Source organism: Ceratosolen solmsi, unplaced genomic scaffold (genome assembly GCF_000503995.2).
Source record: "Ceratosolen solmsi marchali unplaced genomic scaffold, CerSol_1.0 scaffold14, whole genome shotgun sequence".
Lineage (NCBI taxonomy): Eukaryota > Metazoa > Arthropoda > Insecta > Hymenoptera > Agaonidae > Ceratosolen > Ceratosolen solmsi.
In genome coordinates, this window is record NW_011948420.1 from 229060 (window position 1) to 253007 (window position 23948).

The following is a 23948-nucleotide window of genomic DNA, read 5'->3' on the forward strand; positions in this document are numbered from 1 at the left end:
ATCGGAAGAAACACCGAGTAGCTATAGGCCGTATTCCTAGTAGATTTTCACAAAAAACCTGATATTCTGAGGCGATCATTAATATTGCACAATGACGCCTGTCTTTTGCAAAGCCAGGCTTCTCTTTTTTCGGTCTGAGCTCATTCGTGTGTTCGTGTACGTTCTTACGTACCTATTCTTACGCTGAAGAGACTTTTTCCTCTTAAAAATAAAGACTCAGGCCTTTAGGGACATGTTGAGATTGATTTCCTCCTGGGGGGCTATTTTACGTCGTATTTACAATTCTGATTAGGCAGATCAAATTTAAACAAAAAAATAAATTTTTACGAATTTGAATTTATAAAGTTAATTATCCAAAATATTCAGATAATATTTATTTTATTCAAATTTAAGTAAATTTAAATGACTTAAATAAAAATTAAGCTGATATAATCCATCACCTGTATGAAATACTTATTTAAACTTATTTAAATATATATTTTAAAAGAAATTTTAATAAATATGATTCGGAATAAATAAATGATAATAAAATAATATCTACTCATTACAATTAGTAATTACAAATAATTACACGATTCAAAAAAATACAATTTTCTATTTTTATTAAAATTGTTTAAACTGATTTTATATTATTAATCAATATTTTGTATAAAGAATCTATAAAAATAGAATAAAACTAAGATTATGTATTGCAATTTAACTTAATTTTATAATACATTTTTGTCATTAAATATCTATTTGCCTATAATACCGAATATTAAATTTACTTATATTTGAGCTTAAATCACTGATTCTGTTATTGAATTTTAAAATTATAAAACAGTCAATCAGTTTCATAAAAATATATTTGGGAAAATCAATATATCAAAATTGTATATTTTTAAGATGATACATATATAATAAGATATTTATGAACCAACAATGATAATAACATTACATTTGTTTACGTAAGTGAATTTTCTACAATACGAAAATAATAATAATATCAAAATAATTTATAATTTTAAAGTTTTTTAGTCTAAATTTGTATAAATAAAAATATAAAAGTAAAATTTTTGTAAATTTTAAATTGGTTACACTGATTTATCAAATTATTAATTAAAAATTTAAAATATATAAAATAAAAATTAAGTGAGAGAAAAATAAAGTAGAGAAAAAAATGATTTTTTGAAATATGATGTAACGGTCATATGAAAAAGATATTTTGACATATTTTTCACGAACACATTATGTATTCATTAATAGTAAATATTCACTTTTGCATAAAAGCATACCTTTTGATAAACAGGAAGTATTGATAAAATTTTTAGAATGTATATTTTTATTTGGTGAAAATAGTATTAAATTTTTTTCTTTACGAAATACTATTCAATTTCATTAGAAATCTATTTTTAAGCACATTAAAACTTGAGAATTCATTTACATATTATAGTAATATTATTTTATCTATATTTCGATTCTAAAGACTGGATTTTCGCATAAGTCAAATAGCTACATTTTGGATGTGTATACATACATATATCTGACTGATTGGATAAGCGAATGGGTGTTTTCATTTTTTATCTAATATTTGCATATATACATATAATTTTACTTTTTTGTGATTTCCAAACCTCACGTTGAGTACACAATTCGGAGAATCCATTCGTATTCTTTAAGTTTGCGGTGCCTTACATCGTATACGCGTTAAGATCGACTAAACATTACCACCGCAATATTCCATGTAAAAGCTGAGCTATTGCCATTCGTTGTTACCACGATGAGGATGAATCTTGGAAAATAGCTTTTGCGGATAAATGTAATCAATAGGTCAAAACGTTTTAAGAACATGGAAAAACACTTCTGTTATTATTCAAAATTTTTTATATTGATATTCATTATTAAAATTTAGAATATAAATTAACATATAATTTTGTATATTAGCAAATTTTTCAAATATTTTCTAATTACTTTAATTAATAAACTCAATTAATAATAAAATACAAATGCTATGAAAATTGTTACATACTTGTATATTATTTTAAATAAATAAATCTTAGCGCTTTTATTATTAGTTTTTGTTAATAGTTCATATTAACATATTTTATGTACATTAAGAAGATAGCATACTTATATTAATAATATAAAATTCAATTTATCAAAATTAATTAATTTGTTGATTTCCATAAAAAAATATATGAATTCAATAAAAAATATATATAAAAGTATTATAAATATAAAAAATATAAATAAAAAAATATTAAAAAATATATATATATATAAATTTTTATACAATTGCATACTATATTAAATAAAATTCTGGACAATGAAGAAACACAAATTATATAAATGAATAACTTAATAATTAAATGAATATATTACATACCTCTTCGGATACGATAATATGAAGAAAACAAATTTAAATAAAATAATCAAGTTTGAAAATATTACTTTTTTAAAAAATTTCTAAAAGAATAATTAATTTGTTTAAATTAACTAATTATATTTATTTTTCTAATTTACTTAAAAAATAAACAAATTATTTTCTATTATTTTCTAATTTTAATTCAATTTATTTTTTTTAGATTCAATTGATATAAAAATGATATATTCAATATTAATTGCTTATAATGAAAAATAGACATGTTATGTAATACTATATATTAATGTTAATGCTTATACGTTAATAATTATATTTAATTTAACAATTGTATATTAAATATTTATTTTTGAATTAAATGAACAGCACTAATCAGTTGAAAATATATAAATATATACACTGTAAATTGTATACAAGAATTTTGAAACAAAAATATTAATGTTTGTTATGCTTTATATTGTTTTTATTATGCCATAATGTAAATATAAATTGGAATTTACAAACTTTTAATTTAAAACAATAAATCACGTTAAATATTAAATGTTAATTTATACAAAACACATTATATGTCGATTTATTATGAACTATATTAGTGTTATTCTATGTTTTTTATGAATTTAAACGTAGTAAAATCTTTTTACCTTCCAAAATTAAATATGTGTTTAAATTAAAATTATTATATTTATATTACAATTATTATAGTACTTTCAGTATAAGCATGTACCTTTTTGAGTATAATTTTCAATGAAAGAGTAATATTATACACTATAATATAAAACTTTTTATTAAAAATTTAGTTTTATTATTATTCACAATATTAATATTATTTTATGCTAATTATAGAGAATAATTTTATATATGGATGTATGATATACTTTATTACTTTATTAAGTATTGCAACATCCGTTATTGCAAATTTTCTTAATTTTTAATACAATAGAAGGTGTATTTTAATGATTAAAATGTTATTTTTGAATCTTATACAGTATTGGTATTTATATAAAATACTTATTGAATTCCTAAAAATTATACTTTTAGACAATATTATATTTACTATTCTAATTAAAACTAAATTAATATTAATTTATGTTTTTTATAAATATTGTTTTTAACCTTAATACTTTTGTTTGTTATAATTAATGTTAATGATTAAAAAAAAAATTGTATAAACAAATAAAATAAACAAAAATAAATTGACTTTTTTATCAGATTAATCAAACATCATTTTGTATGTATTTATATATGCAATTATATGTATATCACATTAGTTTATAAAATATTCATTTATTTAATAATTTAAAAAATTAATGTTATCATTGTGTTAAATTAAACATATTTATCAATTGCTCTTATTTTTTATATGTATATAAAACTGTTACTTAAATAATATGAGTAAATAATAAAGGTAAGTAATAAAAATAATATTTTAAATTGTAAAATGGTATAAAAAAATTCACTTTCAATTTTTCATATTAATCGAACATTTGAATTCAAATAATTATTGGTAAATGTAGAATATTATAATTTCTACAATAATTATATTCAATATCTATTAGCTAATATGATTATTAAAATATTGATTTAATTGATGCAATCAACTCTAGTTATAAGATACTTTAAAAAATGTTTTATTCAAAATGATATTGAAATAATAAGGAAATTCTTTTTTTCAAATATATTACCGAAAATGGCTTATGAAAAAATATAGTAATTGATTTTATTGCATTATATATATAATATTTGAATGTTAGTACTGTAATTTTTTACTCATTCTTAATAATATACAACACGTGTCTTTAATTACGATGCAATTAAATGAAGTACATATCCATAATATTAACAATCTGTATTAATTTTTTTAATGACATATTTAATATATTTATGTAATTTCAATGGAAATAAAAAATATAAAATATATTTAAAATAATCATTCTTTTTCAATTCCATTGCACTCTACTGATGTTAAACATAACATAAATGTGGTATAATATATTATGTTTGCTGACTCAAAATTTTTTATTAGAAATGCTTAAAAATATAATATAAAAGATATTAGAATTTAGGCAATTAATTTTGTAAACATTCTTTCTTGAATCCAATTATAAAATTGTTCGTTTTCATTTGTAGATATTTATCTAATAAATATGTTATCTATAAATCGTTATTCTATTTTAAAACATTAAATGTACAAAGGAAACTGTAAGTGTTATTCATGTCAGAAGATATAAATTTCTGAGACAGGAGAATAATATTGTATATGCTTATTTACAATCAATAAAGTAAACTGTAATTGACCAAAAATCATAAATATTCATATTTCCCCGCGAAAGAATAATTTCTACTTTGTAATTTCATAATATTATGTATTGTGTTATTGTACAATATAATTTTTCCACAATTAAGTAAATAGTTCCTTAAATGAATTATTATTATTATTGTTATTGTTATCATTATTATTATCATTATTATTATGTGTATGGTACATATCCAACTTAACAGAACTTGTATATCAATGCAATGGATATGTGTATTGCTGCAATGATGAAACATGGATGGGAGCCTCATTAAATGGAGAAAGCGTTTGGAATCTAAAGAAACATACTCGCTTTATGTATTTTTTCCACATATATTACTTGTATATTACGTGTACAGTTCGTGTTTTTTCTATATATTTTTTGTATATTAATTAATTTTTTTTAAAAGAATTATTTTGTAGAAATCGAATTTGTTCTTTTCTAACACATAAAAATAAAATTCATCAAATAACTTTTCCTTTTCCGGTATTATTTCAAGTGGTCTTCAAAAATATATTTTTATTATTCTTTTTCAAATAAATTATATAATTTTAATTTTGTATTTTTTTTCATCTTTTCTGTAACAGTTATATCTGCATCTTTATTGATTACTATGGTAAAATATGAGTTTTCTGAAACATTCATATGCTAATGACGTTATATAATTTCTGTACGATTATAAATTATTTAAAAAATGATATTGCTTTATTTCATGTATTTTGACAATAGATTCGAATATATAGTCAAACATACTGTATACTTGATAATTTGAAATTTATTTTAAATGTTATGTATATTTTTATTTCCTAAAAGTTGAAATTGAATTCGATTCATTTTAAAATAGTTTATAAATATTTATAAGTAATATATATGATTAAAGTCAATGATTTCTTTTTCTAAAATTATAATTAAAAAACATGCAAATACTAATAATTAAATATTATTAATATACAATCAATTTTTTAGTTTACATTCCCAATAATACTTAGATAAAAATTGACTACTTAAATTATAAAATAAAAATCGTTAATAGATGGGTAGTATTTTTTTTATAATATAAATTATTATTAATCATTAATATAATTATTATATATTAATTAATATTCTTAATTATCATTGGTATTTTTTTTTATTGTTAATCCTATAGTCAGTTTGAAGATGTACTATAAAACGATGACAGGCAAATAAAACACTTCTCTATGAATATTTAAAATGAATTTAAAATAATAAAAGTTATAACATTATTAAAATTAAATAGTATTCTAATTGAAATAATAAATTAAATTGCAATAATACCATAATTTTATATTTTATTTTTAATAATTATGGTTCGATTCTTTACAACTAGGTGATTTAGTAAATTAAATATCTACAATATGAAAAAACTATATTTTTCATATTTATTATTTACGATGACCATAAAAAAGGTCTAATTTAAATGTTTTTTTTCAAACATTCAAGTATGTATTTTTTATGTTGTCAATTATATTTTTTTAATTTTAATTAAATTCTTATTAAATTTTCTTTTAGCTTTAATAGCTATAAAATTCTATATTTTATATTTTTACTGTTTATGTGAAAAAGATTTAATGAAAATATTTCCTATATATTTTTTTTTAAAGTCTTTTTAATGAGTAGATCTATCATGAATAATTTATTCTTATAATCGAATTTCACATTTTCATGATTAATAAAATCGAATAATTGTTTAAATTTTAAAGTAATTATTTTAAAGATTTATAAAATTGCGATAATAAGCAGTAATCCTTAAAAATTTATTTTCATATATTTTCCTGTTTAGGTTGTTTTTGAGTTTTCAATGTGTTTACCTATATTTCTACGTGTTTTGTAGTATGCCAAGGACAGGTTTGATTTGTTATAAAATATTTATATTTCTTCTATTTTTTTTATAAAAAATAATTTCCTTAGCAATTTGTAGTTAACCAAAAAATTGTAATAAAAAAATAAAAAATATATAAATATAAATACCAAAAACTAAGAATATAAAACTAAGAAAAATAAAACATAAATATAAATAGAACAATAGAGGAACGAAAAATTTATTGGAAGGCATGTTAATAACATTAGATATAAACAGCTACATATCGTATAGATCAACATGTGGCATGAGTATAACATATATTTATTACCTTTAAAAAAATACTAAGTAATAGGTTAGTAAATATTTATACATAATAATAAATATTTTTACAATACATTTATCAAGAGTCACATAATAATTACGAGGTTCTCAGTGATTATGTTAATATTGAAAGTAAATAGGTGATTATTGTTGGGGTTTCTCCCTCGGAGCGTCAAAATAGTCTAGAAATTGATGTCGAGTCAAATGAAAGAGAAGGTTTCAGAAGAATGGAAAGAATGCTCGATCGTTAACGGTTGCCATTGTCCTTGTAACATTCGTGCCGACGTTCAAATAAGGTAACGAGAGGTACTACAGACCGCATGGAAACCAAATCCCTTCAAACTCCTAAATTTTGTCGGTGAAATTTATTTACAAACTCAATTGATGTGATGTTGTTGCGTCGTTGACTAAACAGCGAGTTTTGGTTTCAAGTACATTTGCAATATCATACGCCACTCATTCGGATAGTTCTGCTTCATAAAGGACATGAGTTTCTTTGCGTTGAGTGCCTGTTGAGGGGAGCATCGAGCGCATCCATTATGTAATGCTTCTGGCAGTAATGCTGTGGAATACACAATAGAAATACTCATTTTATCTCTCTTGTACTTTTTTTCTCCTCCTATCTATCTTTCAATAAAAGCCTTTTCTAGTTATTTTGTTAACGGATCTAAGACTCTCCTTATGAATTATGTCTGATTTTAACAATTATCAGTGGCTTGAGTGTTAAGGAGCCATTGTGGTACAAAGGGCTGGTTTACACTACTGAATATTGAAGTAATGTATATGGTTAAAACTAGCCAATAAGTCAATCGCTCTAATTATAATTATTTCTTATTAAATACTTAAAAGTATATTTGCTTGCATTATATTTTAATATTTTATAAAACTTTCATATATAAGCATTATTAATGAAACTCAGATATTTTCACATATAAATCATTGCAACAGCAATTCGGTAAATTTATATTAGAGTTCAATGCTTAATAGAAGACATTGAATTTATAGATTTCGATTGTAAATGAAGATTAATTTTTTTTAATGTCAATTTTATATTAATTATATTATTTAAATTTATAAGCATAATTTAAAACATAAAAAAATATTGAAGAATTCAACTCCTGATGTCTCAATAATTCAACAGCACTTAAGTGATTATGTTGTTACCGATGAAAATTTTTGTTCGTTATCAGTAAATGCCACGTCACTACAAGATAAGGACTAAACTTTATTAAAAAAATTTTAGTAAGTATTGTTTTCATTTAATGTTCGATAAAAAATGCTGAAACACCCTTTGTTATGTATTCCGTAGTATATTTATAACTGACAAATATTAAAAATTTCTTAATTTCATAAACAAATAATCATATTATTTTAGAAGATAAAATATCATAAATATAGATTAAATTTTAAACAAATGCCTTTAATTTTAAAACATATTATTTTAAACTATTATGCTGTTATATAAGTAATTTTTATGTAATAATCTATTATTAATATGTACTATTATAAATATTATGATTCAAATATTTTCATTTACTTAATTATTAAAAATATCAAGAAACCCTTAATTTATTTTATTTTATTATTTTATTATTTTATTATTTTTTATTATTTCAAATTAATTTATAAATTAAGTATATTTCCATTTATTTAAATAATATAAGTATAATATAGCCCTAAAAAATTACTTTTTTGTATAAAAAATAATTGAATCATATTTTTCCTTTAGTTAATTTTAGAATAATTATTAAATATTATTATTTTATATTGATAATTATGATAATAAATGATAATAAATAATAAATGATCTTTTTTTTTTTAAGAATTTAATTTGCAGAAGTTATTTTACAATACAGATAATAAATATATATATATTTAGATGAATACATTACAAGTTTCAAACAAAAAATGAAAATAGTTTATACCAATTTTTAACCATCTAATGTAACTGTAAATATCAATAAAATTGAAATCAGTGCATTAGAAATTCAATGTCAAGGTTGATTCGTTGATTGTTTGACTTTTCCAAGTATATTGATATGTAAAATTTTATCTGAAGTATTAATCAACTTTATTATTACTCGAGTTTAAATTGTATATCTTTACAAAATAAGCTTTGTTAACTGAAATTTAAGTTTCAGACAACACCAAGAGATAAATAAAAATTAAATTTAAAATATTATATTGAATATTTAAAATAAATTATTGAAATATATTAAGATTGAAATTTTAGGTACTTGTATTTAATTCATTTTTTTATTAACAATATCAAATTATATATTTGTGTAGAATATGCTATTTTGTGTTGACGTTCAGCATTACCGGCCAAGTAGAATAAAAAGAATTAGATAAGCTATCCTTAAAATAAAAAAACTTGATGTTTTAAAAATATATTACAACTTTAAAATTTATGATATAAAGAAAAATTAAATAATAGTCAAAAATTGAAAATTTGTCAAACTGTTAATGATGAAAGTAATAGTAAACGAGAACAACACAACATTCTGCTGAGTAGCTTAATATAAGAGAAGAGTCAAAAGGATGGTCACCTTTAATCTGCTTGCCAATAACGTCACAGGAGTTACGTTGAAGTATGCATCTAATTTCTTTATCCACAATGTTTCGATTTTGAAGTGAAAGAGATATATCTTGTGTGTTCGTGAGAGCAAGGATCATTACCAGGGTAAAAGCAATTACACGTGTGTTTTTCATTACTTTTAGTGATATTTCGATCGTGTTTGAATAGGTTGTAGCTTTCTTGATGGAATTTGTGATACTGAATGAAGGAATAACAGATGCTTTGTTTGTCGTTGCAAGTCACGAGTGTCGACGGTCCGTAAATCGACGACCCTTTAATAGGTCGCAAACTCTATCGTTGGATCGGCGGCTAATTAAACATGCGGCTGTGTCCGTGAGGGGAACAAGGTGTGCACGCGTATACTACACAGATTCATTATTGCGTCTTGTTATTGGCTGTAGATAATTGTATGCACAATGGCATTATTCTAGGAAAACGAATTTTTTTCGGTGACTCGATGCTTGATGCACGGGTGCAGTATTGTAAAAGTGGTCGCGAGCTTCGAAAACAAAACTTCGATTGTTACTATACAATATTATTATTTCTCAAGATTTACATCGCCAAGATTTCTTCGTTAAGATATATATATATAAATAGAGATAAAAACTTTTTAAATAAATTTTAATTGCGCAGTCTGTCAATTTATAAAGTAAAGCCATTCAATGGAAAACATATTACTTGTTATATACAAACAAAATAATTATATAAATTATTTTTATTTTAATATTTGTTTTTATGTTGAATTTATTCAAACGAATCATTTTTATTTTTAAATAATTTTTAAAATTTCTATGCGATCTTAACTTACTATTTTATTTTATATCACATTCGTGTCAAAAGTTAACACATATTATTAATGAATTGAATTAATAAAACTGTATTATAGTATCAGTACAAAATTATATTAAATGATATATCATAATATATATTTCATTTTTAATAGTTAATATATAAATAGTTAATATATGAATGATTGTATTCAATAAATATCAAAATATATAAATTTTATTATTGAAATAAATGATTACTTTCATATAAAAAATATATATCAATACTTAAAAATACTTTAAATTTATGGATAATCTGATAAATAATAAAATATGAAATAAATATATATCATTAAACCAAACACTTATTATTGTTAGTTAAATTTTAATATGTATTAAAAAACTGAATTTTCTTTTAGCAGTATGCAATGAATTAAATAATTGGATATATTATTAAGCTATTAAAGAATTCATCATATATAATATATTAAATAGATCATACTTATTCTAAATGATATTACAAGGTAAATAATATGAATAAAATACATTAATTGCATTTTACATTCATATATAAACCGCTTTACTAAATATAAATAACAAAAATGTTGTAAAAATATAGTTATATATTAGTAATAAAAATTTCAACATTTTGTATACTAAGTATATTATAATAAATATAAATTTACTTATAAATACATTTAATGTTTATTTGTTGAATAACATATAAATTTAAAAGTAATGATACAGTACTTTAACAAACTTATCTATTTTTAAGAATTTAATTTAATATTTATTATTGAGTGAATAATTAGCATGCTCTTTTATTAATTTGATGTATGATTTTATAAAGTTTATCGTTTGAATTAAATTTACTTTAACGTGTATATATAATATACATAACTGATTAAATATTATATAAGTTATAAAGTCTAAGGATTTATTTATTGAAAATAAACACGATTTAAATAATATTGTAAAATAATTAAATTATTTTTATAAAAATATAGATATAGTACAAAAATATTTGTAGTGTGTAAAACATATAGTTATTAAATATATCTATATATAATCATTAAATATATATTTATATACAAAAAACTGATATGCTGTATGTAGGAACATTATTAATTCACATTAAATTTATCAAAAATAATAAATTAGTGTATTATACTCAGGAACGTTATTTTTACGTTATTTTATTTAAACAAGCACATTATTGAATCGAAAATTATTTTTGAAATAAGAATTGTTGAATATGCTATTTATGAAAATTAAGATAATAATTTTTTCAATTAGATTAACTTAATTTTATATTTTGGCTTTATTTATTATTTTAATTATTTTACATTTAATACTTTCCAAAAGATATATATTAAAACAATATTTGAGGGCTTTGGAATGTGCATGTGTTAAGAGAACGAACTATTTCAAGAGAGATAATATAATATAGTAGCAAGTTGTGCTCAGTCTACTTTAATAACCACATTCAGATTTGTCGATCAACAAAATAATTTAAAATAAGCAACTACTACTGATTGGAAAATATATGTAGGATGAAATATATTATTTTGTAATATGACATTAACAATATACTTTCAAAATATTAAATTTATAAATAAAGGTCTTCAAATTTTAATTTTTAATATTTCATAATAAAAAAACAAAATCGTTTTACTATAAATGTTCTGTAATCATTATTACCAATCAATATATATAATTACAGTTAATGAAACTATTTAAGTATATAATAATAACTTAATTAGATATCATGTATTTATTGTACTTTTATAATTTAAAAAGCATGATTGATATAAACATAATCAGCTACAAAATGAATAGAGAGAGAGAGAGAGAATTAAGAATTTAGTTTTTTTTATGTAAAATATTCATGGTTTTATTAATTTTTATTAATTTTTACAATTATAATACAGACTATTTTAATATAGTTCAGTTTTAATACTACTTATATATTTTATATAAAAATTTAAACTTTTTCATCAATTCTCTTCAGCTAGATTTTATTTTTCATCTACATTTAATTTAAAAATAAATTATTACAAAATTTGTCTTCGATTAGTATTAAAACAGTTTCTTTTTAAAGTGTAGGAGTAAATTATTAAAGTAGAAGTAAATTTTAAGCTATAAATATAAAAAAAATTTATGAAAAGGTTGAGATTAGAATGGGCTTATTTTTTATAATTCTTATAAAAAGAAAATAAATCTTATAAGTATATAAAAATAAAGACGTTATGTATAAATAATAATAATATGTAATAAGTAATCTTATATTAAGTATAAGAAAACATTTAAAAACTAAACATAAATATCAATCTTCTTAGTTACAAAAGTTAAAATTAATATTTTTTAAAAATATTTATATAAACATTTTAGTTTTTGTAAAATGAAGTACTTGTGCTTGAAGCAGTATACTATATATTTTTATTGGAATTATTTAAAATAACAGTTAAATTTACAAAATGTGGCTGTGAACTTCTAAGTACAATTGTATATTATTAACTTTAATAAATGATTGGTAATGAATTTTTTTTTAATTTATTTTAGAAATTATAATACGTATTATAATTATTTAAAATTTTAATTAAACAATTTCTAGTTTTTATTAATTAAACTACTTTGACTTCTTTATATTTTTTAATTATTTATTTTCATTTAAATAATTTTGGAATAATGAAAAATGTACAAAAACTAAAATAAGTTATAAACCAAGTGAAGTATTTATGATAAAATAATTAATAAAATTTGATAAACCTGAATCGTCAACAATCGTTATTATTTTTAATTATTAATAATAATATAGCAAATACCGACTTTTATAAGAATATTTATTTTTTAATTATATGATAAAATTTTAATTATTTATTTTGCTTTATTGTAATAACCTTGTTTAACGTATACAAAAGTGGTAATATGGTATAATATCTGCACTTCGTGTTATGCTTTGAATGGAGTGTTTCCCGTCATTATTATCCCGCCACTTCGTATGAACTTTAGCAATGTCATTAAAATGTATTTACAAGAATTTTATTAATACAATGTGTTGAGTATGAATAATTATTGTTAAACTTTGTATATATTTATAAGTTTTTAAAAATATTTAAAATTTAAAGAAATATAATAAAATAAGCAAATTTTTTTTTGCACACTTATAACCTTTCTTTTATTAGTGTTTAATACAAATGTTGTTAAATTTATTTTTTAAAGTAAAAAGTTATTAAATAACATACTAAAATTTACCAATACTAATTGATGCTATTGTAATATTCAAGATGTAAATTAGTATTTATTTTTTTGCAGAATAAGTTTTTGTTTTAATTACAGCTTAAATTGTAAGCAATGGCCAATTGTACAAGAGAAAGGAAGTTGTCTTTTTCGTTTAATTTAGATTTAGATACTGTTGATAATGAGGCTTCATCAGATTCAGATGCTACTGGACTACAAATTGATGTTTCAGAAGTAGATAGTTTTAACGATACTAATAAATTAAGAAGACAAACTGTAGATGATACATCTTTTTTAAATAAAATGGAAGAGGAAATAGAAAGGCAATTAGATGCAAAAGCATCTAAAACTAATTTAACTGCAACAAATGTTAAGAACATTTTGAAACATGTTATTTCTAATGAACATGTTATGGCTATGGTTCAAAAAAGACTTACAAAAGGAGATGATAATATTATTTTTGAACCTAAACTAACAAGAGCTAAGGCCAAGTATGAATTAAATATTTTGTTTCACAGATAATTAATATTATATATAAATTAGTAACTATTTTTTATGATATATATTTTTTTATTGCAACAGAGAATTAGCAATGACCCAACCTGATATTCGGTGGCCTATAACACCTGTAAAAAGTACAACTTCTGATGTTCAAATTCTTATTCATGAAGAATTTTCAGAAGACTCATCTGATGAAGAATATCATCCAGATCAAGATCAACAAAGTGATGATGATAAAGATGTTGATAATTCTTTAGGAAGTGATGTAGATTCTCAGTCAACCACCCCAGCAATTCCATGCAATACGTCACCTCCTTTGGAAATATTACACTTATCAGATATTCAGTATGATAAAGAAGGAATCTTTAAAGTACCATCATTGCAAGTTGTATTTTATTGGTTTATAATATTATTAATTTAAATTTTGTTTTTTAAACTATACTAGTCAAACAATTTATCGCTTTTCATATTTTATTTTTTCTTCAGTTTGTAGAATATTATAAATTGAATTTTATATTGCAATTTTTAAATTTTTATAAAATAATTTTTTAGTATCCCCCATGTTCCAACAGAAGAAGAAAGTATAGGACACAGAACACGTTCAAAACTCTGTCTTAGTGAAACACCTTTGGAACAAATTGAACAAGCATTTATTCCTCCAGATATTACAACTGACATGTACGATTGGGACTGGGAACCAGAAGATGAATACATTAATTTCTTGAAAGAACTGTACACTCAACCTCTTCAAACAGAAGTAAATGTTGAAGATGATCCTGAAGCGGATCCTGAATATAATATATTAGAAGATGAAGAAACAGATTTACGTATGTGTAAATATTTATAATGCAATAATTAATATAAATTTTTAACACTTTACATTACCATTATACAGTGGATAAAGAAGAATTAAGAGAAGATAAGGCAGTTAAAATATCAAAAAAAGAATTAAAAACCTTAATAGCTGAACTCGATGAATTTGCAGATCAATATACAAAGCAACAGCAACAACAACAGCAACAATTACAACAGCAACAAAAAATATCGAAAAAAAAGAAAACATCTGATATTTTATTTACATCTATAGAAAATATTTCTTCTGTAAACTTTTTAATGAATTTTTACATATAACTTATTAAAGTTACTTAACACTTAAACTGATAAGTTTTGATTATAGGGAAATCCAATGGTTGATTTATTACCAGTATTAGCTGAGCCAGAACTTCCAGAACTTATTAATTCTGATCAACGTTATTTACTTTCAATTCAAATGTCTCAGCATGTTCAATTAATGATTCAGCAGTATCTTATGACTTACAAGCATCCTAAATGGAGTCAACAATCTAAAATTTGTAAAAATAATTTATACAGTTTAAGGTAATTGTAATCTATTAGAATATAATTATTTTAAAATTTACATTTAATTTATATTCTACTACTGTAATTATTTTATTTATTGTTTAGCACTTTAGGAGATAAATCGGATTCGGAATTTATAGCTGAGAATTTATCTGATGCTTTTCATCTACTTCTTGATTGGGAATTAAAATTGTCAGATTCAAAGTTTTTACAAGAGTATATTAGCTACTTACAAAAAGAAGCAGAAACCGAAGAAATTATTTTTCGTACTAAGAAGAAGTATATAACTAAATTTCATCCGGAATTAATTAAACTAATGGCACATAGTCGAGCATTAATGCATCCTCAATTATTGCCAAGCACATTTGTTAGTGCTCTATCACAAACCAGTAAACAACCATATTTATCATCAGAGGATAAGTAATCAAATTCGAATAAATTTATATCTAAGGTGAAATATATAACTGAATTTAAACTATATATTACTTGCAGTCTGATTGCTTTAGGATTAGAACAGTTTATTCCACATGTTAAAATGTCATCAAAAAAATTTAATAGACAGTGTGATATATTTGCTGATGCTGTGAAAGAAATACAACGATTTTTAATTCCAACTAAAAGCGTAACTGGACTAATACATCATATAAATAAAAGCAAATCTAGTAAGAAACAAAATTCTATCAAGGTACTTTCATAAGAAAACAATTTATCATATAAGTTTCATAAAAATTGAAGATAAAATTTTTCTTAAAGAGTAATTTAATAAATTTTTAGTTATTATTTTATGTTGAAAAATTATTGTAAATTATTTAATTATTCTGTTTAATCTAGATATTTCAAAATAATATTTTTTTATTTGTTTTTTAATAATTCTCTATAACTCGAAATAATAACAAGTATTTTATTTTAAATTGAGTAGTCTCTTGTCTTTTTTTAACTTTTAATTCTAAAGTAGTGATATTACTTCAGTATTATTTTACTACTGGGTCTGCTCCAAAAATAGGACATCATGTTTTGAGTGAATATAAACTATTATCTCCAATTGAACAACCAACAGAATTTTTACCAATAATTTGGCAAGATTTAATAGATACTGTAAGTTATGTATACGAATTTCTTCTATTATAATAAAGTCGTTAATAGTTACTCAATAATTAAATAAATTTATAATTTCAGTTAAAATATGGCAAAATTGAAGATTTTCTACTATTTTCAAAACCACAAAAGGAGAAAGTAATCAACTACGATGATGAATTTCTTCCTGTTTCTTATGATGAAATTATCATACATAGAGATCATCAATTAAGAAATCCAATTGTTAATATGTTTAAACACATGCCTTCTTTAATTACTCCTCAGAAAGTAGAGTCTAGTAATTCTTTATCAAAAACTACCAGTAAAAATACTATAGCAACTCTATCTAGAACAAATGAAACAGAATCTGATGCTGAATCTGCTGAAAGTTTAAGGACGTGTGAAACAGATGAAGATGAATCAAGACCCATTCGTCTAAGAAGGACAACTCCTCGGTTAGCTAAAATTAAAAGTGTACAAAACATGAAATTACTGGCTCAAAATCTATCCCCTAAAACTTCCACGTTAAGCAATAATATTATTGAAAATAAAGATTATGCTTTTGACAAAAATGACGATGATGCATCATCTTTTACAAAAGGGGTAATATTGTGAAATTATCTTTTTAAAATAAATATTAATTTTTGAAGAATTTTTGAAGAAGAATACATTATTTTTAATTCATAAAATTATATTAAATCTATTTCATATATTATAAATTATAAATTTCAAGATTTTTCCATAATTCGTAATCAAATTATATAAATTTAGTTTTACAAATTATTATATTTTTATTTTAAAGGATAATGAAGATGAAATAGCTGAGCTTATGTTGGCCAGCACAACTATTAAAAAAAATACAGCTAGTCGTAAAAAAACTAAGCAAGCTAGAGAATTGGAAAATTTAAAAAGATTATTAGAAGTAGAAAATAATATAAATGAAGAAGAAAGAGCTACAAGTAAGTATGTATTTGTGACATCAATAAAATAATTTCGTTTCAAATATCTTTATTACAGAATTTGCTGCTTCATTTATTCAAAAGATACATGTTAAACTAGAATCGAAAGATCCAGAATTATTCAAAACGGTATTAAAAATTTTCTTGGATTATAGTGAAAAGTTGGAAAATCCAACTCAATCTAATGATTGTTTTTTAAATGATACATCTCATCCAGATACAAACATTATAATAAAAATTGAAAAGAATTTTGATAGAGATAAACTCTCATTGGATCTTTATGAAAAAGTTTGTAAAAAATTGTATGAGTATCCGGATCTCTGTTCAGATTTTTTATTATTCTTAACACCTCATCAAGCTGCTCTTATTAATAAATCTGTAGACCATACAATGATGTTAAAGATGAAAGAATTTGTTAATGTAACGCAAATGTATTTTGCAAAACAACCTTCTCGTATAGCAAAAGTGATGCAGGCAATGACACAAATGGCTTCAGATCCGTATGTGTCTGTTGAAATTGCACAAAATATAATGGGTGTAGCTCTTAAGGGTCATCCTTTGATCATGGATATGTTTTTACAAGTTCTACCTACTGGTAAACCTCCTGATAGGTATTTAATTTTTAAATGTATGATATATAGTTTTGTATATTTAAAAATATATTTTATCTTTCATATGATTAATCAAGTTATTAAAAAAAATAATTATTAACAATTTATATATTTTTTTTTAAATATAATACTGTAAAATATTGTCAGTATTTTTAATTGTAAAGAATATAAAGTTCAAATTTGTTCTGATTAGTTTATTATTTAGCTTATTTGCTGCTCACATGTTTGAAAATTTATCTTGTCCAGTTGGGCCACATGATAAAAATAAAGCATATGATATAGATGCTCCTGAATTATATGAAAAAATTGAATTACCAGTATTCACACCACAAGAAGATCCTTATGGAGGTGATAGCTGTAAATGTAACTGTCATAGTATAATGGATGATTCAAAATTAAAAGGAATGAATGACCATTGTGCATCATGCGGAACAAGGGTAATTAGATTTTCAATATATTATTTAATTTTATTATTCTGTAAAGTAATCACTTTCAACAGATTTTAAATTACTACACAAATATTTAAAAGTGATTATTAAATTAAATTTTATATTATTATGTTGTTCATTATTATTGTTTATTTTAGTAAGATTTAAATTTATAATTTGATAAATGATAAATTATGTATTAGTATTATATATTTTTTGGTGATATATTTTTAAGATTTTTTATTAGATTTTATTCAAATATATTTTTAATTCAAATTTATTAAATAATGTATAATTTTTATAAATTCCAAAATAAACTAGTGTTATATGATGATTTTATACCTTAATTCTTTTAGTGTTTGAAAATTTGAAATTAAGAAGCGTAATTGTGAAATGTGAACTATTTTATTTACTTAAACAAATCTAGTATGAATTTTCTCAAAATTTTAAATTATTTAGAATTTTTTATTTAGAATTTAAATTATTTAGAATTTAAAATTTTTAATGTTTAAATTATATTTATGCAATTATTGTACAGTAATATGTATTTATTATAAATTTACTAGATGTAAGCTTCTTCATATTTATTATGCATTTAAAAAATAAATTTCAATGTTACTTATTGTTTTCCTTAAGATTTTAAATTACAAATTTCTTTTTTTATCTATTAATTTATGTATTTTTATCTCCCACTTGTAATTAAAATGACTATTATGTACTTTTCTAACCAATAAGTTTTAATTAGAATACAAATATCTATTAAATATCTATGAAATGCTGGTTTGCTATACTTTAGTCTTCAATAAGAGGATTTTCATATTATTAAAACCATGATATACCAAAATTAAATGCAACTTTATTATCAGTTTTAATAATGAATAATGAATAAATGCTACATATTGTAACTAAATCTTTAGATCATGTATAAATCAATTCATCTATACATTAAATCAGTTTGATGACGATATTGTATTGTCATGAGTCTTATTCTAAAAATATTTATAATTAAAGTAAAACAGTAATTTTGTAAATTTAGTTAATTTTTATATTTTGTTAAAAATTAATGTTAATAATAATTATTATTAATAATTAATAAAATGATTTATTATAATAGATATTCATTTATAAATAAATTTTCATACAAAAATTATCCATAAATATGAAAGATAAGTATTTTATAAAATTTGTAGCATTGATTATAATATTAATGTGATATAATATTAATAAGACTATAAAAAATCGTTAAAAATAAATATTATACTTTTTAAACTAAACAATTTTGTAATAATTAATATTTCAGTTTTTAAATGGAAGAATTTATTTACAAACTTCTGAAGGTCTGAGACCTGCTAAAATAACGTTTCCGGGTGCTGACGATGAGAAATTCGAGAATATTTCACGGGTATCCCTGAAAACTACTGAAAGATTTGTTCCGTGTCCACCAACTAGAAAACGTCGAAAATCATCTAAACGTGATTCCATATCAGAAGAATCGAATTTAAAACCATGTTCATCTAAAAGCTCACCTACAAAAGATAACGAGGATAGTGATAGATCAGTGTCTAAATCCAAAAAAAGTATAAAATCACCATCAAAATCAACGGATCATAAAATAAAATTACCTAAAATACAATCAACGTCAGTCAAATCTAAACGAGAAAAGAGAACTGAAAAAAAACATATTCGATTTGAACAACGAACTGACGATGAACAAAATGAATTTAATGTAGACACAGATAAAATAGAATTTTACGAAAGTACTGGCTGCAATACAAATGAAGACTATGTAGAATTAGATACATGTGAGTACCATATAAAGAATTTTTTTAATAATTACTTATCAAATTACAATATCTTTTTTAATGTTTTATTTTAAATGTAATTACTTTAAAAAAATTTATTATACGAAGTTGGTAATAAATTTGGAGAAATAAGCACTGATAGTCACGAAGATGATACAATGACTAGTCCAGAAAAAATTAATATTTCATCTACAAGTATAGATAAATTAGATGTTTCCACTGATTCTGATAGTAGCACAAATTTAGAAACAGAAAAATCTTTAGATGCACCATGGACAATGCAAGATGATAAAGTACTGTTACAAAATGTTCAAAAAGATTATTCTGAAAAAACTTTTCTTGCCATTAGTTTACTCTTGAAAAATCGAACTGTTGGACAGGTAAATAGACGCATTTATTACAATTTTATATAGTATTTGATTTTTCTTAAATCACATTATTTATTATTGGTTTTGTAGGTGAAAGAACGATGTGAATATTTGCTTTCATTAATAGAAAAAATGGCATAATATTTTTTTGTATATATTGATTTTGTACAGCTTTTAAAATATAAAATTAATCAATTCAATAAAAAAGAAATATTTGAAATACCATTTGAAACATTAATATTTATTTTTTAATGATTTAAACTTTAACGATGCTTGTCTCACTAACAAAGTTAGTTTTTACTTTGATAAAATGGAAGTTAATTGTTTTATCCAAATTGGATACTGTTATGTACACTACATATAAAAGCATATAATTATAAATTTTAATACAACGTTTACAATAGTTAGCTTATATTGTACGCTGCTTAAGATTATTAGAAATATAAACTATATTCATCATACACTAGTCAATTTATTTAGTTTTAAGATAAAACTTGTTTAAAATAGTTTGGGTTATTAAAATAAATGTTATATTAATAGTTTACTTATACTATTTAATAGATGTGTTTAATTATTAATGGGGTTTTCTATAAAAATCCTTTTAAATTAAGTGTATATTATTAATTATTATAGGAGGATGCTTTAGTTTTAATAATTTTACCGAAACGATTAAATTTATATAAAATCTATTTAAAGTTTAAAATATTTTAGAGAATGTAATAATATACAAGATTCAAGGTCCTTTACCTTTACCTCAGTTATAATTAATTGGTTTATTAAAACTGTTTTTTAATTTTAAGTTCTGTTATGAAATTTTACATAAATATTTGCAAAAATCTGTACAAAATGAGCGAGCGAGTCCGAACAATCAGCACGCACATATTTACAATTATATATGAATTCTGAATTTTACATATGTAAAAAACGTGGAAATAATCAAAGTTAATATTGTTTTCAACTGAAAAAATTCTACAAAACGGTATTAAATTAATAATCTTCAAATAATGACGCATCTTTAATTTCATTACAAAAAAAAATATGATTAGAATGATTTAAAAAACTTCCATATCTACTTCCACTCCAATGTCAAGAAAATCATCTTCATATGCTTGAATGTGTCTTGATTGAATTAGATTAGATGGTTCAGAATGATCAGGATCATCTGTGACAGGACTTGGAGGTGGATTAGAAACTGTACGATCTGAATCAATTGGAATTCTATCCATTCCTTCACCTCTTCTTAATCGTGCTTCTTCTGCAATTTGTTGTGTTGAAAGTTCTGCTCTTGTTAGTAAAGCTGGTAAATCTTTGTCTGACCCGTCTAAAAATTTTAATTAAATTTTAGAACAATTTTTAATGGACATTCTCTCTTTTAGAATAATAATCGATGTACATACTTTCTAAAAGTTTCATAAGCTTTTGGGTTTTTTGTTTTCTATGTGACGTCTCTTTCTTTCTTTCTGTATTTTCCCTTTTATCTTGATAAAAAATATTTCGAATTTTAGGCTGTGGAATGTCATCGTCATTTTTAACAAGATAAAGGTAAATTCCACCAGCAGTTCTTCTTCTAGAACCATTCATTATTAACATACCACCTTCTTCTTCTATTTTTTTAGTTTTTTGAAAAAAATCAATTGCTTGTTCTTTTCCTAAAATTTCAACTACCCTTTCTAAAATAGTTTAATTCCATCAAAATATATTTATTTATTTTTATTTTAATAGGAAAGTATGGATTATAAAATAAAAATTTACTTATCAGTTCATCTTTCTTTTCAGACAATTTATGTGCAATATCCACTGCTACTTCTTCATTAGTAGATTCTAGTGTGACAATTAAATCAGGAATTATTCTAGCTGATCCTTTTAGATAATCTTCTTCTTCACGACTTTTCCTCCTTTTACCCAACCTTAATTTAACATTACGTCTATCTTTAAATGTTCGTTTATTTGTCAGTCTTGTTTCTGTTTCCTGATCTTCATCAGAAGAATTATTACCATGTCTGTTTTTGTTATTATGCGAATATCCTAATGTATAATCATAACTTTCCACATTACGACTGTGATATATATTTTTTGTAACTCCACAAGAAACCAAGTCTTCTGTTAATGATTCTTCTTGTACTTGTGTACACCAAACTTTATATTTATCATTACTAGATCTAGATTGTTGCCCAAATGTTTTACGTTTTATCTTAATTTTGGGTCTTTTTGTCAGTCTGTGACCAGCATCTGAGTCTGAATCACTTTCAGAAGCATCAGATACATCTAATGCATCTGATTCATCACTATATTTAAGTTTTATAGTTTGTTCCGGTACAGGAGGAACATGGCTATGAGGTCGCTGCAAAATATTATAAGTTTCGAAGGCATCAATGGACTGAAAATATATAAAAATTTGAACTAGAATAGCAATATAGTACAATGTAAAAGTAAGGTTGTGAATTTTCAATATTTAGAAGTAAAAAAGAATTAATTTTATTGCAAAAAATTAGGTGTAAATAATAGTATACATTTTCGGTATTAAAACTATATATGCAAAATTGATATAAAGTTAATATTTTAACATGTATATAAAAAATTATATAGTTTTTAAAACGTAATACATAAATTTAAAATACAATATAAAAATATAAATTTTTTTAACAAAATTAAAATGGACGTATTTAAAATGATTAACATAGTTTTAATCTTTAGGAAATTGTAAATATGAGTAGTGGAATGACAAATATTAAAATGAAAAAGTAAGGTTATGTGAATTTTCTGTCAAATAATAGATTTACCTCATCCTCGACGACTTCCCCGTCTTCGACTTCTAGAGATTCTGTCTCCATTGAATGGGAATACAGTGAATAAATTAATATAAAATGCTGATGTATAGTTGCAATAATTTTTTCCACTTTAAATATTCTATGACAAATTCAAACTCGATTAAATATTGAACACTAGACTATTGTCTGACAATAACCCTTCTCAGTTCTCAGTATATTGCCAATTTTTTTGCACAGTTTAATTCAATGCAATTAGCAACAACCAGTTCTCTACTCCTCAGATTCCTAGTGTACTTGGTTCTACTATTCCTCGCTCGAGTCCCGGCAAGATTGAATTTTCGACACACCTCTGTATTTCATACTGTACTATGTAAGATATACACCTAAGCATTTGACAAATATAGCATTGCTAATTCTAATAAAACTGAAACAATTGGTCCCATTTTTTTGTTTTTTTTTTTTGTTTTTTAATGATTTATTAAACCATTTTTATACAGTTAATACTGAATAAGTGTTCCGAACAAGTTGCAATTTTTATTGGATTCACATTTTTATACATTTAAAAATCGTAAAAGGAATAGAAAAATCAATATTAAATTTGAATAAACTAAATATTTGAAATTATTTGTTGCAGATTAAAAGATAAAAATATTCTGAAAATGTCTTATTTTTAATATGTTCGAATATTAAATTATTT

The 23948-nt window shown here is 22.3% G+C and overlaps 3 protein-coding genes across 3 annotated transcripts; 1 reads left to right on the forward strand and 2 right to left on the reverse strand.

The window, feature by feature from the left end:
- Positions 1-6814: 6814 nt before the first annotated feature.
- LOC105360884 (ejaculatory bulb-specific protein 3) lies at positions 6815-9683 on the reverse strand. Its single transcript, XM_011497893.1, has 2 exons — positions 9346-9683; positions 6815-7358 (listed from the first exon to the last, which is right to left on the reverse strand). The coding sequence occupies exons 1-2, from the start codon at positions 9506-9508 to the stop codon at positions 7204-7206; spliced, it is 318 nt and encodes a 105-aa protein (XP_011496195.1). The 5' UTR covers positions 9509-9683; the 3' UTR covers positions 6815-7203.
- Positions 9684-13115: 3432 nt separating this feature from the next.
- On the forward strand, positions 13116-20659 carry mute (gon-4 like protein muscle wasted). The gene is made up of 16 exons (XM_011497894.1): positions 13116-13168; positions 13457-13872; positions 13964-14263; positions 14435-14709; positions 14778-14983; positions 15060-15259; positions 15347-15661; positions 15734-15926; positions 16211-16336; positions 16418-16918; positions 17118-17274; positions 17333-17885; positions 18079-18322; positions 19614-20115; positions 20224-20495; positions 20574-20659. The coding sequence occupies exons 2-16, from the start codon at positions 13496-13498 to the stop codon at positions 20622-20624; spliced, it is 4272 nt and encodes a 1423-aa protein (XP_011496196.1). The 5' UTR covers positions 13116-13168; positions 13457-13495; the 3' UTR covers positions 20625-20659.
- An 819-nt stretch (positions 20660-21478) lies between these two features.
- Phax (phosphorylated adaptor for RNA export) lies at positions 21479-23593 on the reverse strand. Its single transcript, XM_011497895.1, has 4 exons — positions 23264-23593; positions 22236-22860; positions 21881-22153; positions 21479-21804 (listed from the first exon to the last, which is right to left on the reverse strand). The coding sequence occupies exons 1-4, from the start codon at positions 23312-23314 to the stop codon at positions 21536-21538; spliced, it is 1218 nt and encodes a 405-aa protein (XP_011496197.1). The 5' UTR covers positions 23315-23593; the 3' UTR covers positions 21479-21535.
- Positions 23594-23948: the final 355 nt, after the last annotated feature.

Bases quoted from the DNA above. Each gene is read 5' to 3' on its own strand.
- LOC105360884 (XM_011497893.1), bottom strand. From the start codon at position 9,508: ATGAAAAACACACGTGTAATTGCTTTTACCCTGGTAATGATCCTTGCT. The intron at 7,359-9,345 runs GTGACCATCCTT...TGTATTCCACAG, and splicing joins TATTGGCAAGCAGATTAAAG to CATTACTGCCAGAAGCATTA.
- Phax (XM_011497895.1), bottom strand. From the start codon at position 23,314: ATGGAGACAGAATCTCTAGAAGTCGAAGACGGGGAAGTCGTCGAGGAT. The intron at 22,861-23,263 runs GTAAATCTATTA...ATATATTTTCAG, and splicing joins GGGAAGTCGTCGAGGATGAG to TCCATTGATGCCTTCGAAAC. The intron at 21,805-21,880 runs GTATGTACATCG...TAAAATTTTTAG, and splicing joins GCTTATGAAACTTTTAGAAA to ACGGGTCAGACAAAGATTTA.
- mute (XM_011497894.1), top strand. From the start codon at position 13,496: ATGGCCAATTGTACAAGAGAAAGGAAGTTGTCTTTTTCGTTTAATTTA. The intron at 15,662-15,733 runs GTAATCAAATTC...TATTACTTGCAG, and splicing joins TATTTATCATCAGAGGATAA to TCTGATTGCTTTAGGATTAG. The intron at 17,886-18,078 runs GTATTTAATTTT...TGTTCTGATTAG, and splicing joins ACTGGTAAACCTCCTGATAG to TTTATTATTTAGCTTATTTG.